The sequence below is a fragment of the Balearica regulorum genome, chromosome 3, assembly GCF_011004875.1.
Source record: "Balearica regulorum gibbericeps isolate bBalReg1 chromosome 3, bBalReg1.pri, whole genome shotgun sequence".
In the NCBI taxonomy this organism is placed as follows: domain Eukaryota; kingdom Metazoa; phylum Chordata; class Aves; order Gruiformes; family Gruidae; genus Balearica; species Balearica regulorum.
Window position 1 is genome coordinate 23,118,823 of NC_046186.1, and position 13,338 is coordinate 23,132,160.

The 13,338-nt window shown below is 38.7% G+C and overlaps 1 protein-coding gene across 23 annotated transcripts in view; it reads left to right on the plus strand.

Annotated features, from left to right (window-relative positions):
• DLGAP2 (DLG associated protein 2) overlaps window positions 1-13,338 on the plus strand; it is a 466,376-nt gene that overhangs the window by 398,739 nt on the left and 54,299 nt on the right. For all 23 annotated transcript variants that reach the window (XR_012834403.1, XM_075747313.1, XM_075747324.1 and 20 more), the window contains one exon: window positions 11,777-11,924. Coding sequence is in view for 22 of the 23 variants with exons in the window: in XM_075747313.1 (XP_075603428.1) it covers window positions 11,777-11,924 (148 nt within the window). In the remaining variant the exon portion in view is untranslated. The remainder of the gene's footprint in view (window positions 1-11,776; window positions 11,925-13,338) is intronic.

The window sequence follows — 13,338 nt, forward strand, 5'->3', positions numbered from 1 at the left end:
GTCAGCTGTGTTAGCTGGCTTTTTAGCTTGTTTCCCAGGATGGAGGGAGGTGATGCACAGAAATAAAATGGGGCTTACACTCTCTTAGCCCTCTGCTTGGATGGAAAGAATAGCTCAGAACTGGGGTCTGACAGAGCACCAGTAAACCTGTAATAAAACCTGAATATTGATAGTTTTGGTGGTATAAAAACATGTATTGGCTGCAAAATGTATGTAGGTGGGTTTCATAAGAATAAGCCTAGTTTTCTATCACTGATGTGAATAAGATAAAATGAGAATTAGAAAAGCTTTCACTCAGCCTTCAACAGACCTTTGACATGTGTGCATGCGTCTCCTCTGAGTTTTATCAGGCATCCTTGCAAGGAGTTTTTTCCCCATTTAAATTCTGTTTCTACTTTGATAAAAGTAAGCCCCTATTTTGTTGGTTTGAGTTACTCAAAGATACAGCAAGTTGAATATTAAAAATTCATAAACAATAAAAATGCATATCTGAATAAATAATTCTATTTAACAACATACAAATAGGTAAATGTAACTGATTTAACAGAAGCATTAAAATTCTGAAATAATTTCTTTCAAGTTACTCTTGGAAAGGAGTATATTTTACTCCAAGTGGGAATACAAAAGAAGCGCAGGGTCTGACCAGTGCTGTTTCACGCAGATGGCAGAAGCAGGGCATGTGCCCAACCACTGCCATCCGATCACCACCTCTGTCAAGCTGCTGGCACAGCCAGCTTGATCCCCAGCCCGCTTTCAGCCGCAGCCACCTGGCTCTCTTCTAGATAATGCACGGGCATGTTTCAGGGACTAACCCTGCCGGGTGCCACCACCCTCTCTATAGGATAGGAAAGCATACAGGTCGGTTGGCCAAAGGGTAAGGTAATGGACCTAGCTTATTTCTGAGTATAGCTACTCAGCATTTGAGCTGAGTACTCAAATTTTGCTGGATTTTTCAAAAATTAAATGTGCCTAAATATCTAGGTTACTCACTGAAGATAAATGCATTTCAATTCTTTCTTTGTAAATGCTGTTTCAAAAGACTAAATAGTATGTTGCACTACTTACTAACATCAAGTCAAAGGCCAGTGTAATTTATTATTGTCATTATTATTAAATTGCATTTGAGTGAAATATAATGCAATAAGGCTTGCTGTGGTGGAGACAGGACACATACTTGAATCCGCTTCCTTTCCAACTTTTTGCTTTCTTGGAATGGTGCCAGCAATCCCATTTATTGTGGAAATTATCTTCATTCCCAGTAGTCCCAGGAGAAAAAAATATTAAACTTCAATGGTTTTGGGTTTTTTTTATTTTACATTGTGATTAGGCATACAAAATCTTTTGGATGTCAGTTTTGGTATCCTATGAACAAATACAGGTTTTCTGGGGTGAAATGCAAGCCCTTTCAATTAGTCCACTGTTTTCTGCCGTACTGTGGTGCTACTGGGGATGGAGTTAAACTGTGTTGGAAGGTAGTTTGCAGAAGGTAGCTTGTAGAAGATAGGTAGCGTGCTGCTAGGTATTTTCATTTACAGTAAAGGTCAAACTAGCTGAACAGTTTATGGAACTGGTAGCTGAAACAAAGGGAATGTCTGTCCTAAATAAGTTTCATGCAATCCTAGAAGAGAGACTGACCCATGTGATTTGTAAAGGTATCCTTCCAACCCAGTAAATGTAATTTCTCTATTTGTGACAAAAATAAGCAAAGCATCAGAGACACTGGGATCCAGAAAGGAAAGCTGAAAAAAACTCCAAGAATTTGGGACTATGTGATGGAAAAACAACTCTGTGACTGAAGATAATGTTCCAGTTATTTGATGCTTCTCGTTTTCAGAAAAAGAATATTTAATATACCGATTATGTAAATGAACAGGATAGCACTGTAGAAATAGCAAGTTCCATTTTCTGTATCTCCTTTTTGAAGTGTTGCAAAAGACTCTGAAAACTGTCTAACCATTTAGTCAAAAGGGATAACAATAGCACTTAGCCTAAAGTTAACACACTCTATTTGAAGATCATACTGGTATCACTCACGCAAATGAATAGTCGTGCTGTGCTGAAGTTTTCCGTTACGCTCTGAAGTGACTCATGGAAAACTAGATGCTGCAAACATGAGGATGAAATAGGTTAAGCTACAGTAAAATAAAATCAGTGACAGCAATGTGTACCTTTGTTTTGTGATCCTCTAATGGCAGACCTTACTGTGGCAGCTGGTAGTCCAGACAGACACCTTAAGGTGTTGGGTGAGCACACAGAAAGGCATGTGAGCAGATAGGTAGTACAAAACCACAGGATTTCAATGAGGAAGGAAATCTGCCATAGCACAAATTATTTGGTGGACTGCCACAGTATAATACCAGTGGCGCTTTGATTTGTCTTGCTATATTCTCCATCTAAATGTCTGCCAGGGTTTGGCCCCTCTATGGAAGTGAGTGTCTCAAACTCTGAGACACGTTCACGGAGAAAGCACCGTGCCCCCCTCAGATGCTTAACACCTTTGCATTGGATGTTACTGAAACCCACAGCAGACTTGAAAAGCACAATGCATGTCTATATTTCAGCCACTCTACTTCACAGTCCGGTATCTCAACACAAAACCACTTTTTCAGTAGCTTAAGGTAATATGCCGAAGTATGACCTGGCATGGTTGCACCACAAGTGTTTTCTAGGCTCATGGTAAACCAGATCAAAGCAGTGATCTGAATTAATAACCTTTCCCAGCCCTTCCCCTTTTCAGAGCGAGAGGTTGCGTCTCTCCGTGGCCATACTAACTTATGCTGACTTAAAGAATATCTGGACTATGACCTAAGGTATGTCCACACGTGCTGCTCCGCAGACTCTATAACGGCAACAAAAATGTTGCCAAAGCACACAGCAAGGGGGTTAAACTGCAACAAGAAGATCTGACGGCACTTAACCGCCAGAGCCCTTGGCTCAGCAGAAATCATGGAACAGCACAGGCTCCTGTAAGACATGTGGCAAATCTCCATTAAAAAAATAATAAAAATCCTATCATTTGTAACCATTTGTGCTACCCATAGCACGCTTACAACATGAGAAAATGAAAACCAATGAGAAGTTTGGAAGCACTGCATGAGACCAAACCTCTGTCTTTTCATCCATCTTTGCCTGTAACAGTGACACCACCATATAGTTTAGTGACGGACAAATTTGCAGGCATTTCTCCCAGAGAAATACCACTTGGTAAGTACACAGAGAGAAGTCTTGATATTACAGGCTGTAGGTAAGTGTCACATGTGGAGGAGTGGGTGTGCTGCAAAAACGTCACAGATTGAGAGTTTAAGCACAGCTTCCTTCCTAGAGAAATTAACGTCCCATTTCAATGCTATCCATTGCTGCACACCAGTGATGCAAGCCTTCCATAATTTTTAAGGGTAAACTTCAATTTACCATTAACTCTTCTTCTGCATTTTAAATTAGGAATGGTTTGGAAGCCATTCCTGAGAAATATTTTCAACAGAAGAGATGGGAAAAATCACTAGAAAAATAACCCTCATCTTTTATAAGCTTTTTATTTATCTTTATTTTTCCCTCAATCTTCTGACTCTAAAAAGCCTCATTACACACTTCATTAGTAGCTTTCTGAGGCCCTATAGTGTGGTAGCATCTACTCAGAGTCTCTGAGGGGTGAAATTGGAGATTTACTGAGGAGAGTTTGAGGGCTAATTACAAAGCCTTATCAACTAATAATGCAATCAGTGGGCCACTGGCACAGTGATAGTGTTCTCTGCTGCAGTCAGTAAGATCTGGGTTAGATTAGTCCACAGGGTTAAGAGGGAATGCTGATGAAGGGCAGCTAGGCATCTGGCTACCTAAGAAGTACCTTTTACGGGGTCAGAAGATAGTCCCCATCCTTTCTTCCTTTGCAGAATAATAGGAAATGGTCTTAAGCAGTGTTCTCTTAGGCACCTTGTTCTCTTAGGAGTAGCACAATGTGAAACCCAGGGAGTAATTTTGCCCAGATCTCCTGCCTCATTGTAGCAAATACCAGCTTTATGTTGCAGGGCTGAAATGTGTTACCCTGGATTAGGGATGGAAAGGGGATCCTAAGGTGCTGGACAAAGCGCAGAGTCTTCTAGGGAATAAACTAGGCTTTTGTCAGAAAGATGCAATTATGTGATAGATTATGGTGAAAATGCAGTAAGATTCAGGCCAGTCTCACAAGCACAAATACTGAGATCCAAGAGAAAATATGTTTCTGGTTTCAGATGCTTCTTCATTCCTGCTTTCAACAATAGTTTACTTTTCATTTGAAAAGGAGCAAGAGCTGCTTTTCTTATGTGTTTACTTTTAATAAAAACTAAATGAGACTATAAATTATGTGTGTAGAAACACTTCTCTTCAGGCGAGGATTTGAAAATGAAGATGCTTTTGGTTAAAAAGCAGAAATCATGTATATATTTTCATTTCTCCCAATTCTACTCTGGGTTTTTTTCCCCAGAAATTATATAGTCTCATTAATATCTTCAACTTCAGCATAAGAAGGTCACTTATTTGCTTAAGACCTATTATCTGTACTTGTATATTTAAATTAAGCTCATGCTCAGATGTTTTACTGAGTCCTGATGGTCTGTAGTTTACATTTGTTCTGCCTAATTATAATTTTTTTTTGCACGTGTACATGTATATGCACTGAAAGCAAATAAAAGGAAAAAAAAAAAAGTGAGAGAGTTTCCTGAAAAAAATTATGAATAGTTCAATTCGATAAAGGGATTTAGGAACATGCATCCAATATTGGAGTTCTGCTTAGATCCTCAGATCCATTTACTGAACTCTACATGATGCTTTAAATACCTCTAAGTTTTTGCCATAACATCTGCCTGAGTTTTGTTGTTGCTGACCAGTTGACTGCCTACTCTCCAGGGCAGGCTCAAAATAGGATATTGGAACAAGACTTTTAGAATTAGCTATATGTGCACATCTGTCACCTCTCACAAACAGTAGCTCTGAGTTTAGATTTCCCACATCAGACTTTTTTTTATTACGTGCACATTCTGCGTGATTTGTAGTACAGGCTTGATTGAGCCTACATCCTCTGTATCTTTGCAAGGAGTGATCAAACCACCAGACTGTTTAGCTATTCCGGATGATTTCCTCTCATTCTCTTCTGGTTCATGTTGTACAAAATCCCTAACCGCTTACTGACGAGCAAGGTTCTCTCCTACCGGTGATTAGTAGGCATTTCATAAGGATGGAAACAGCAGTCTCCACCTCTTTCCTAACATATTCCTGAAATAAATCAAATATTCAATATCTTTCAGGCACCTTTTTAAAAAAAGGCTATGGGTCAATGATGAAATATATAGGCATCTTAAAAATCTAATTTGGCCCAAATTCTCATATCTATCACTGATCAAAGAGAAGCTCCAGTCTGGCAAAGATTAGAAAAGACATTTTTCGCTACAGATAAATTCACCAGATTTATGTGTACTTTCAGTTTTTTCAAAGAACCAGACTAACTGTGCTATTCCAAAGGAGAATCAGACTTAATGCCTATCCTCTGAGTCTCCAATGGGCTGCACGCAGGCACATCTGTGCCCCTTTGCAGAGCTCTGTTGACTTCAGCAGGGATCCACGGAGACACAGTATGGCTCGCAGCTGCTATACAATGGCACTGCTAGCCAAGCCTAATCATTAGATTCTGGTCGATGAGTTATTTCATGTACCTACAAAGACATAGTTAAGATAGATCCAGATAGAGAAATTAATATCCATTGAAATGCAAATCTCTCAGTAAAATAGGTTTTGATAACTTATGCTACCTTGCTAATCCTAATGCACCTCCCTTTTAGGTGCCCAAGATGAATTCTTTTACAAATTTTATCTTTTTGTCCCAGAATGATACTTCTGAATTCCATATACTGATTTAAACAGAGATGATTGTACTTTCTTTAATGTTCCCATTCATTCTCAGATTTTGGGACAAATGCAGGCATGATCATGAAAATAAAAAGGTATTATTTTAGAATATTACAATTCTAAAAATTAATTTGATGGAAAATGGACTTACTTTATATCTGATGCTCCCTTAATAAACCTGATAGACCCATTCAGAGTCAGAAGGTGACTTTTTTGCTGCAACTTTTAGAGGCCTGGGAATATTCTCATTCACTTTTGGTACCGTCTTCACCCAGGCTGCACTGGTGGCTGAACATTTGACAGAGAACAGGCACTCTGGGGAGTGATGACTGTTTTGAATCTGATTAGGTCAAGGAATGACCTTGGCAAGTGTAAGACATCTGCTGCATTGTTGGCATCATGTCCATACTTTTTTAAGCAAAGGTATTAGGCTTATGAGAAAGTATATTATATCAATCACTTATTAGAAAATAAAATACAATTAAAAAAAAAAAAGCACAGTGTGACAGAGATCCCTTTCTCAGGACTCATACACCCCGTGTTCCCACTAGGGTTATCTTGACTGTCAAGTACTGCTGCTCAGGAATCTGAATTCGTAGGGAGAAGTTAGGGGGTTTCTTAGTTTTGATTTGACCCTGGCTTAGCTATAATCTGTAAAACCATGTCAGCCTCTAAATCTGGCATTTCAAGGTGTCCTAAAAGTGAAACCATGTTTTTTTACTATCATACATACCTTTTCATCAAATGGCAAAAAGATTTGTCTTCTGCAAAACATGCAATGGTCGCATAAGTCACAGTACAGTACTGCGTGTTGTAAGTCTAGTTTACAGTAATACTTGTCGTACAGCAATGACAACAGACTTCAGGAAACATGCCACAGACCATCCTGGTGTTCATCAGCATCTGAACTCAGTGATGACAAAGGATGGGCTGAGTGCTGCACAAAGTGATAGACTTCAAGCGAGTGGTGCAAGGTGCTGTGGTACAGACCGCTGCGGGAATGCCTCAAATCCCCCAGCACTAGATGCTGAAGTCATTGGGCTGATTCAGACGCTATCCATGGTCATATAAACTTTCCAAAAGTTGTATAAAACAATGGAATGCGGGAAAAAAAACCACAAAGCTAGTTGTTTAATGTGGATAAAGTAACATAAGCATCTTACTCCTTTTAAAAATACACAGTTAATAGAAGAGAAACTAGATGGCTAAATAATAGATGGCTAAAGATGAGGAAATAAGAGTCCTTCCTTTATCATTAGTTAATGTTTGATTGCAGCTATTGGATTAGCTTCCATGATTGTTCCTTTCATTAAAACATGTTCTAAAAAGCTCTCAAGTTTTACAAGTCATCTGTTACAATGGCCTAAGTGGGGAAAAGATAAGGAGATGTAGATGTGCTTTCCATCTCCTGAAATCTCTTGAGAAACTTTACTTATATTGTAATCAAAAAGAATTAGATAAACTTCCTACATTTTTAGTGTACTGAGTCCTGTTAAGGTCAGCTACAAGACATAGCAAAACTCAGAAGGAAATTTGTTTTCTGGAGTCAAAAGAGTAAAAAAATGATGTCGTCTTTTCTCTTTTTTTAGCACACCTTGTTGCTTGTTAGGGCTAAAGTAACAGGTATTTTACAGCAATTATTTTCCCCCATTCTGCTCTTAAATTTCAGTTTTGGTAAGGTGTGGGCATGAATAGTTAGTTTCTCTACAAGAAGAGAAGAGTTTGTGCTTTTGTGGAAGCCAATGTCCCCAGTCAGGGAGCAGGATTAGATGGGCTCTGCTGACAGATGGGGGTGTTAAAGGTATCTTTGAAATCTGCACAGGACAGAAGTAGGACAAGTGGCAAATGCTGGCTTCTGTGATGATGTTGTGGAAGATCTTGAGCAGGACAACTGTTGAGCTGGGAATAAAGAGGATTCTAGGGAGCGGTAAGGATTAGGATCTGGGTTTGGTCAGGAATGAAGGGGAGCTGTACTTGGGGGTTTTGGTAAATGTGAGTTCTGGGGCAGGAGGAAGGGGCAGCTTTCAAGTAGGAGCAGCAGGGCATATGAGGTTTGACTACAGAGGCCTGAGTCTTTGCAGACTAGAGGAATGCAAGAAAAGGGAGATTATGATGCAAGACTCCTAGAAACTTCTAAGGAGGAACTCTTTGCTGCTCTTCCCTTATTTTTTATCTATGTTTTGCTGTTGGAATATGCAACCTAACCTCTTTCCCATTCACTCTATATCAGGGTGATGTACTGTCCCAGATACACTATCAGATATACTGTCCCAGATAAGCATGTCATACTGTAGTTCACTTTATGTGGCTATAATACAGTATTTTGTCCTCCCTGAATACACTCAGGCAATCCGCTGAGCACTGAAAGTGCTGTTGCAAATTTAGCTGTCTTCACTGGGAGTCATAAAGCTTTGCTTTTACAGTAGAGGTTCTCAAGAGCTGCAAGGTCATTACGTGGCACTGCCTTATTCCTAAAACTTTCTCTAGGCTTTGAGCCTTGCTTGCAGCTGAGCGACTTCTCATTAAATTTATGACCTCTTCCTAGCTGCCCTGGACTTGCCTTAGCCAATGGAAAGGGGAAAACAACACTTGAGGGGAAAAAAGCTTTTAAAAGGGAATCCATTCCTAGGATCTTGTTTGTTTGGAAAAGCAACTGGGAACAGGACTGACATACCAATTTAACTTTTCCTATTAGTCTCATCCTCTTCCTCCTTTTCCATAGTACCAAACTTTAGAGTCACCTCTTTGATGTTTAAAGTTGTGTATTTGTGTGTGGTCCTGGAGATGAACTGTCAAACCATCTCATGTGCTTATCGTGTCTTGCCCTTCTTCAGTGATCAGCTGAGAATAAGGTTATCTATTGCAGAGCATAAAAGAAAATTATTTTCTTTTATCAGGTGATAGAGCTGTGCTGTTTCAGAAATGAAGGTCAAGAATTTTGTTCCTAAGCTTATAGATGAGGTGGTTGTCATTTAAAAGCCAGCATTTACCAATGTCACATGTGGTGTGTGCTTTGTAACTTTGTTGACAAGCATGAAAGTTCCTTGAGCAACAGATAATAACATTTGAGAGCAACTTCCTGATGTAACTCTTGGGCCTACGGTGTTTTGGTTCTGGATCATGTTTATAGCAAGATCATAATTTTTACCATGCATTGAGACATTTATCCTGGAAGATAACTTTGAATGTATATCTTAGAAATGAAAACTAATCTTTCTTTTTAATCAGGAATATTTTAAAGTATTAATCAAATGGATGTGAAATTGCTCTTACAGCCTAATATATGTGATACTTCTTTTATTTTCCCACAGTCCTATGGCTCTCCTCTGATAAATTAAAATATATTTAACTATCAGGTGATGTCCAAACTCATCCATCAAAACTCAGCTGGTTAGCAGTACCATGGAATACTATTCTTCTTTCCCTAATAAATTATTACTGTAGAAATTGTTGATTGTATTTAGTGATAGCAATACCTTACAAGGATAATTAAATGCTAGGTTGTTGAGCATTACTTAGCAAAGGAGACAGTTATTAGGAGCCAGTTTAAATTAATTATTTGTAAGTAGTTTATAAAATAATTAATAATTTATAATTTAATTCTATTGCCTCTATCTTTTTCTTAATGTGGTCCATGTTTTAATGAAGAAACCTCTAATGTCTCTTTCACAAACTGCTTCTGAACTCAGAATCCCAGGTTTTAGCACCTGATGACAAGCAGAAGGTCCAGAGAGGACTCATCTAACTGTTTTGAAAAATAACTAAATTAACAATACCAGACAGATTTAGTAAAGCATATGCAAAGAATCAGAATGACACAAAGCAGGTTACAGTCATCAGCCTGCTTCCTATAAATGAAAGGAGGTTTACTTACATTTAACAACTAAATAGAGGTAGGGAAGCTCTACACCACTTTGCCTAATCTATTATGTTTGTCTTCATACCTGTGGGGAAAAAAAATGCTGCTACCGTTCTTGTTTTCATCATCTAAACCCAAATTAGACCCACTATCAGACAGCTATCTTGATCTGCAAATCACTTTTAGTCTGTAATGATTTAATTAACCTCTGATCACATGCCTGCATCAATCTCATACATTTTCATTTTGGTTTTAGCAGTTATAGCATAGTTTCTACATAGTTTACCTCTGTCTTGAGGTTACAGAGGTATTCCATAGAAGGCACTGATTAAAGACAGGAAGAAAAAGATGATTGTCCTCCAGGGAAATTGCTTAAAAGTTTAAAAAAAGAAAAAAATGCCTGACTTTCACAAAGATGAAAACAAGAAGAAGGTGTCAGCAGTCCATCTTAGAGAAGCAGATAGCCCAGCCATTGGCAGATGCACTGAGCAAACAAGGCTACGTCTATGTTGACCCTGAGATGGCCAAGCCAGGGAGAACACATGGAAATGCTTGAGAACGGATCTCCCATGTATGAGGTTGGAGGGGTCTATAAATCCCACCTGCTCTTGCAGCTGGTGGTGTGAGGGACCCTGGGTCATCTCACATGTCTGACATCAAAGGACATGGCCACACACAGAGATGGAGCTCAACACTATTTTCTGCTGTAGTCAGATACATGATAAAGGGTCTGAGATTCCTCCCTGAGCGCTCCTCAGGGAATGCTTCCAGCCCAAACTCAGGTTGTGTCCACTTAGTGAGGAAGGCTGAGTCCTTTCTCAAGCACCAGCCTATGGTCATGCTCAAGGTTTGATAAGTATGGTCTGAGAAACAATGTCCTGGTTTCTGCCTCATTTTGCACCAGGAGTTGAACCTGTGGCGCTCTCATTCACTGAGTGGTCTGATCCTTCCAGAGAGGAAGCTTCCCCTTTCACAGGGAAATTCCCGACAGCCCAGACACGCGTCACAGCCACAGCTGCACTGAGTAATGCTGCCAGCTCGGCCTCAAATAGCTGTATTGCCAATTCTGATAGACACTCAACTGGCACAAATCTATTGTTCCCAGAAACTGTGTTTTTTTTAAAGCTACCTTTAAGGAATAACTATAAGAAATGCCTATTTACCACATGAAACCCAACATTTTCTGAAGCATGAATTAATTTGTGCACTGCTGTTTAGGGATGAGTGTCACATGGCTCCTCAAATCTGATTTTCAGAAGTTCTGAGAACCCTGGTAAATCTTGTTCACAACTTTTTCTTTTTTTCTTTTTTCTTTTTTCTTTTTTTTTAATTTTGTATTCAAAGCAAAGTTCTTCTCTTAGGGTTCTTTTATTTTCCTGGAATGACAGATAAACAATGCATTTGACATAAAACATGAAGACTAATATACCCTTGTAGTGAAAGCATACTGAAAGGGGCTCGGTGTGGTGTAAGGGTCCCAGTCCTCCAAACTGGGAGATGTGTTGTAAGAAAAGCATTTCTAGAGCTTCATGCAGTTGCTCTGAGTACCTTATTAATCTATTTTTTTAGCTGAACATGGGATATTTTGATCTTTTGTAAAAATATATCAGTCCTTTGAAGATAAAAGGTCTCTTGATGCCTAACACCTTGATGAAAAACAGATGACAAGTAACAGATTTTATCTATGAAGAAACATTTTTAGTTACTTTGGTTTATGCTTTAGCTCTGGTTCTTGTTCCTGATGACCTAGCCATTCTCTTTTAGTAAAGTTCAACATTAATAGCCGGGAGGATTGGTAATGTTTAAATACTGCAAAGACTTAAAATTTCATATCATCTAGGTAGCAGAATTGCAGACAGATTCTCTGCTTGTGCTAAGGCGTTTGACTACAACAGATCTATGATGCTTTATATAGAGAGATTTTGACCCTGGGGAATGGATTTGTGAGTCTCATACAAATTGCTGTCTTTAGTGTCCTAATTGATTCCATCTGTAGTTTTACACCCTTTCCTTTTTTTCTTCCTCTTTCCTTTGTAGTCAGAGCTACCTTCAAACTGCAAGTGACGTGCCTGGGGGTCACAACCTGGATCCCTCTGCAAACTACAATTCCCCAAAGTTTCGCTCAAGGAATCAGAGCTATATGAGAGCAGTGAGCACGCTCAGTCAGGCCAGCTGTGTTAGTCAGGTGGGAAATTCTTGTTATAACTTTTCTTATAGGTTAATCACAGATGCGAGAGTTGTTACTAGTGGATGGTTTTAGGGTATTTTTAAATTAATAGCAAACTGAAGATGTGAATTGTCAAAGTAATTCAGTTCTAAAGAATGTAATCCTTGTTCAAAATTTCAAGAAAATACTGAATGCTAGAAGCAAAGGGACGCTATCGTGCATAATATTTTCCATTTATTTTTCATTAAAAATATAAATACTGGTATTTTCATTTTCAGTCTACATTAAATATTTAAATGTTAAAAAGATTCAGACTGAGCATAAGGGGCACACTGCTACAATACTCATCCTCTGAAAATATCTACTCTGGTTTCAGTAAATGTGGGTTGCCAGATTAAGATATAGGTTGAAATAATTATGCTCCAAAGGAGCAATGATTCATCTCTAAACTCAATCCCTCACTCTTCTTGGGTGAAAGAATAAGTCCCATCAATTATTCTATGTATGGGGACTTCTGAAAAGAGACATTTTTCCACCCTGCTGGTTTTATGTTGGTTAGTTAGTACTAATTCATGTTGAAGTGAGATCTGAAGTGCAAGAAGCCTTACGAAGTATGTGCATGTTCTGTTTAGCAGAGGACTTCACATAAAATTTCTTACGTTTCTAATGTTCATTGGTCCTGACATTATTTCCTTGTGTTGCTTCATGACAGGTGGGCCCTGTCCTCTTCTCAGATATATGTTGCTTTATTTTTCTTTGACCATTTAGTGAGGCATCTAAGGGTATAGTAGCTAATTATGCACAATGGTTATGTTAAAAAAAAAAATACCTTTTTTAAGCAATTTTGTATTCACTTACATTCAATTTGTATTGCATGGCTATTCAGACCTGGATTCAACTCATCTAACTTGTGGCTTTTAACCGAGGCAATTACTAAAGCTTCCTCTGTAGTTAATGGAGTGAAAGAGTTTCTTCCAGGACAATGCACATCCCAAGTGGGCTGAGAGCCCTCTGGAAACGCTTGTCAGTCTCCATGGACTGTAGAGAGTTGGGAGGGACTAGTCACCTGACTAATGCCCTTCAGTCAAATTCCTTAATTTATGTGGGAGAAATCTAAGTATAATCTTGGATAGCACATATCAGAATTAGAAACAGTCAGTCATTTTCCAAACCTTTCATAATTTTTCATAACTCCCTTGTGAAACCTGTCCCCATCATTTTCATGCTTTGGTTTTCATTACCCTGGTTTGGTTATTTTCTATTTTTATTACACTCTGGTTTTGAGAATGTTTCACAAGAATTAGATCCTGCATTCAAAGCAAGTGCTATTGGCTGTCATCTAACAACGCTATAATATAGAACTATTCTAACATCTTCTGCCTCTTTGACTATGTCTGTGCATGAGGATGTTCACTGAGCTGTCCATAAAGAC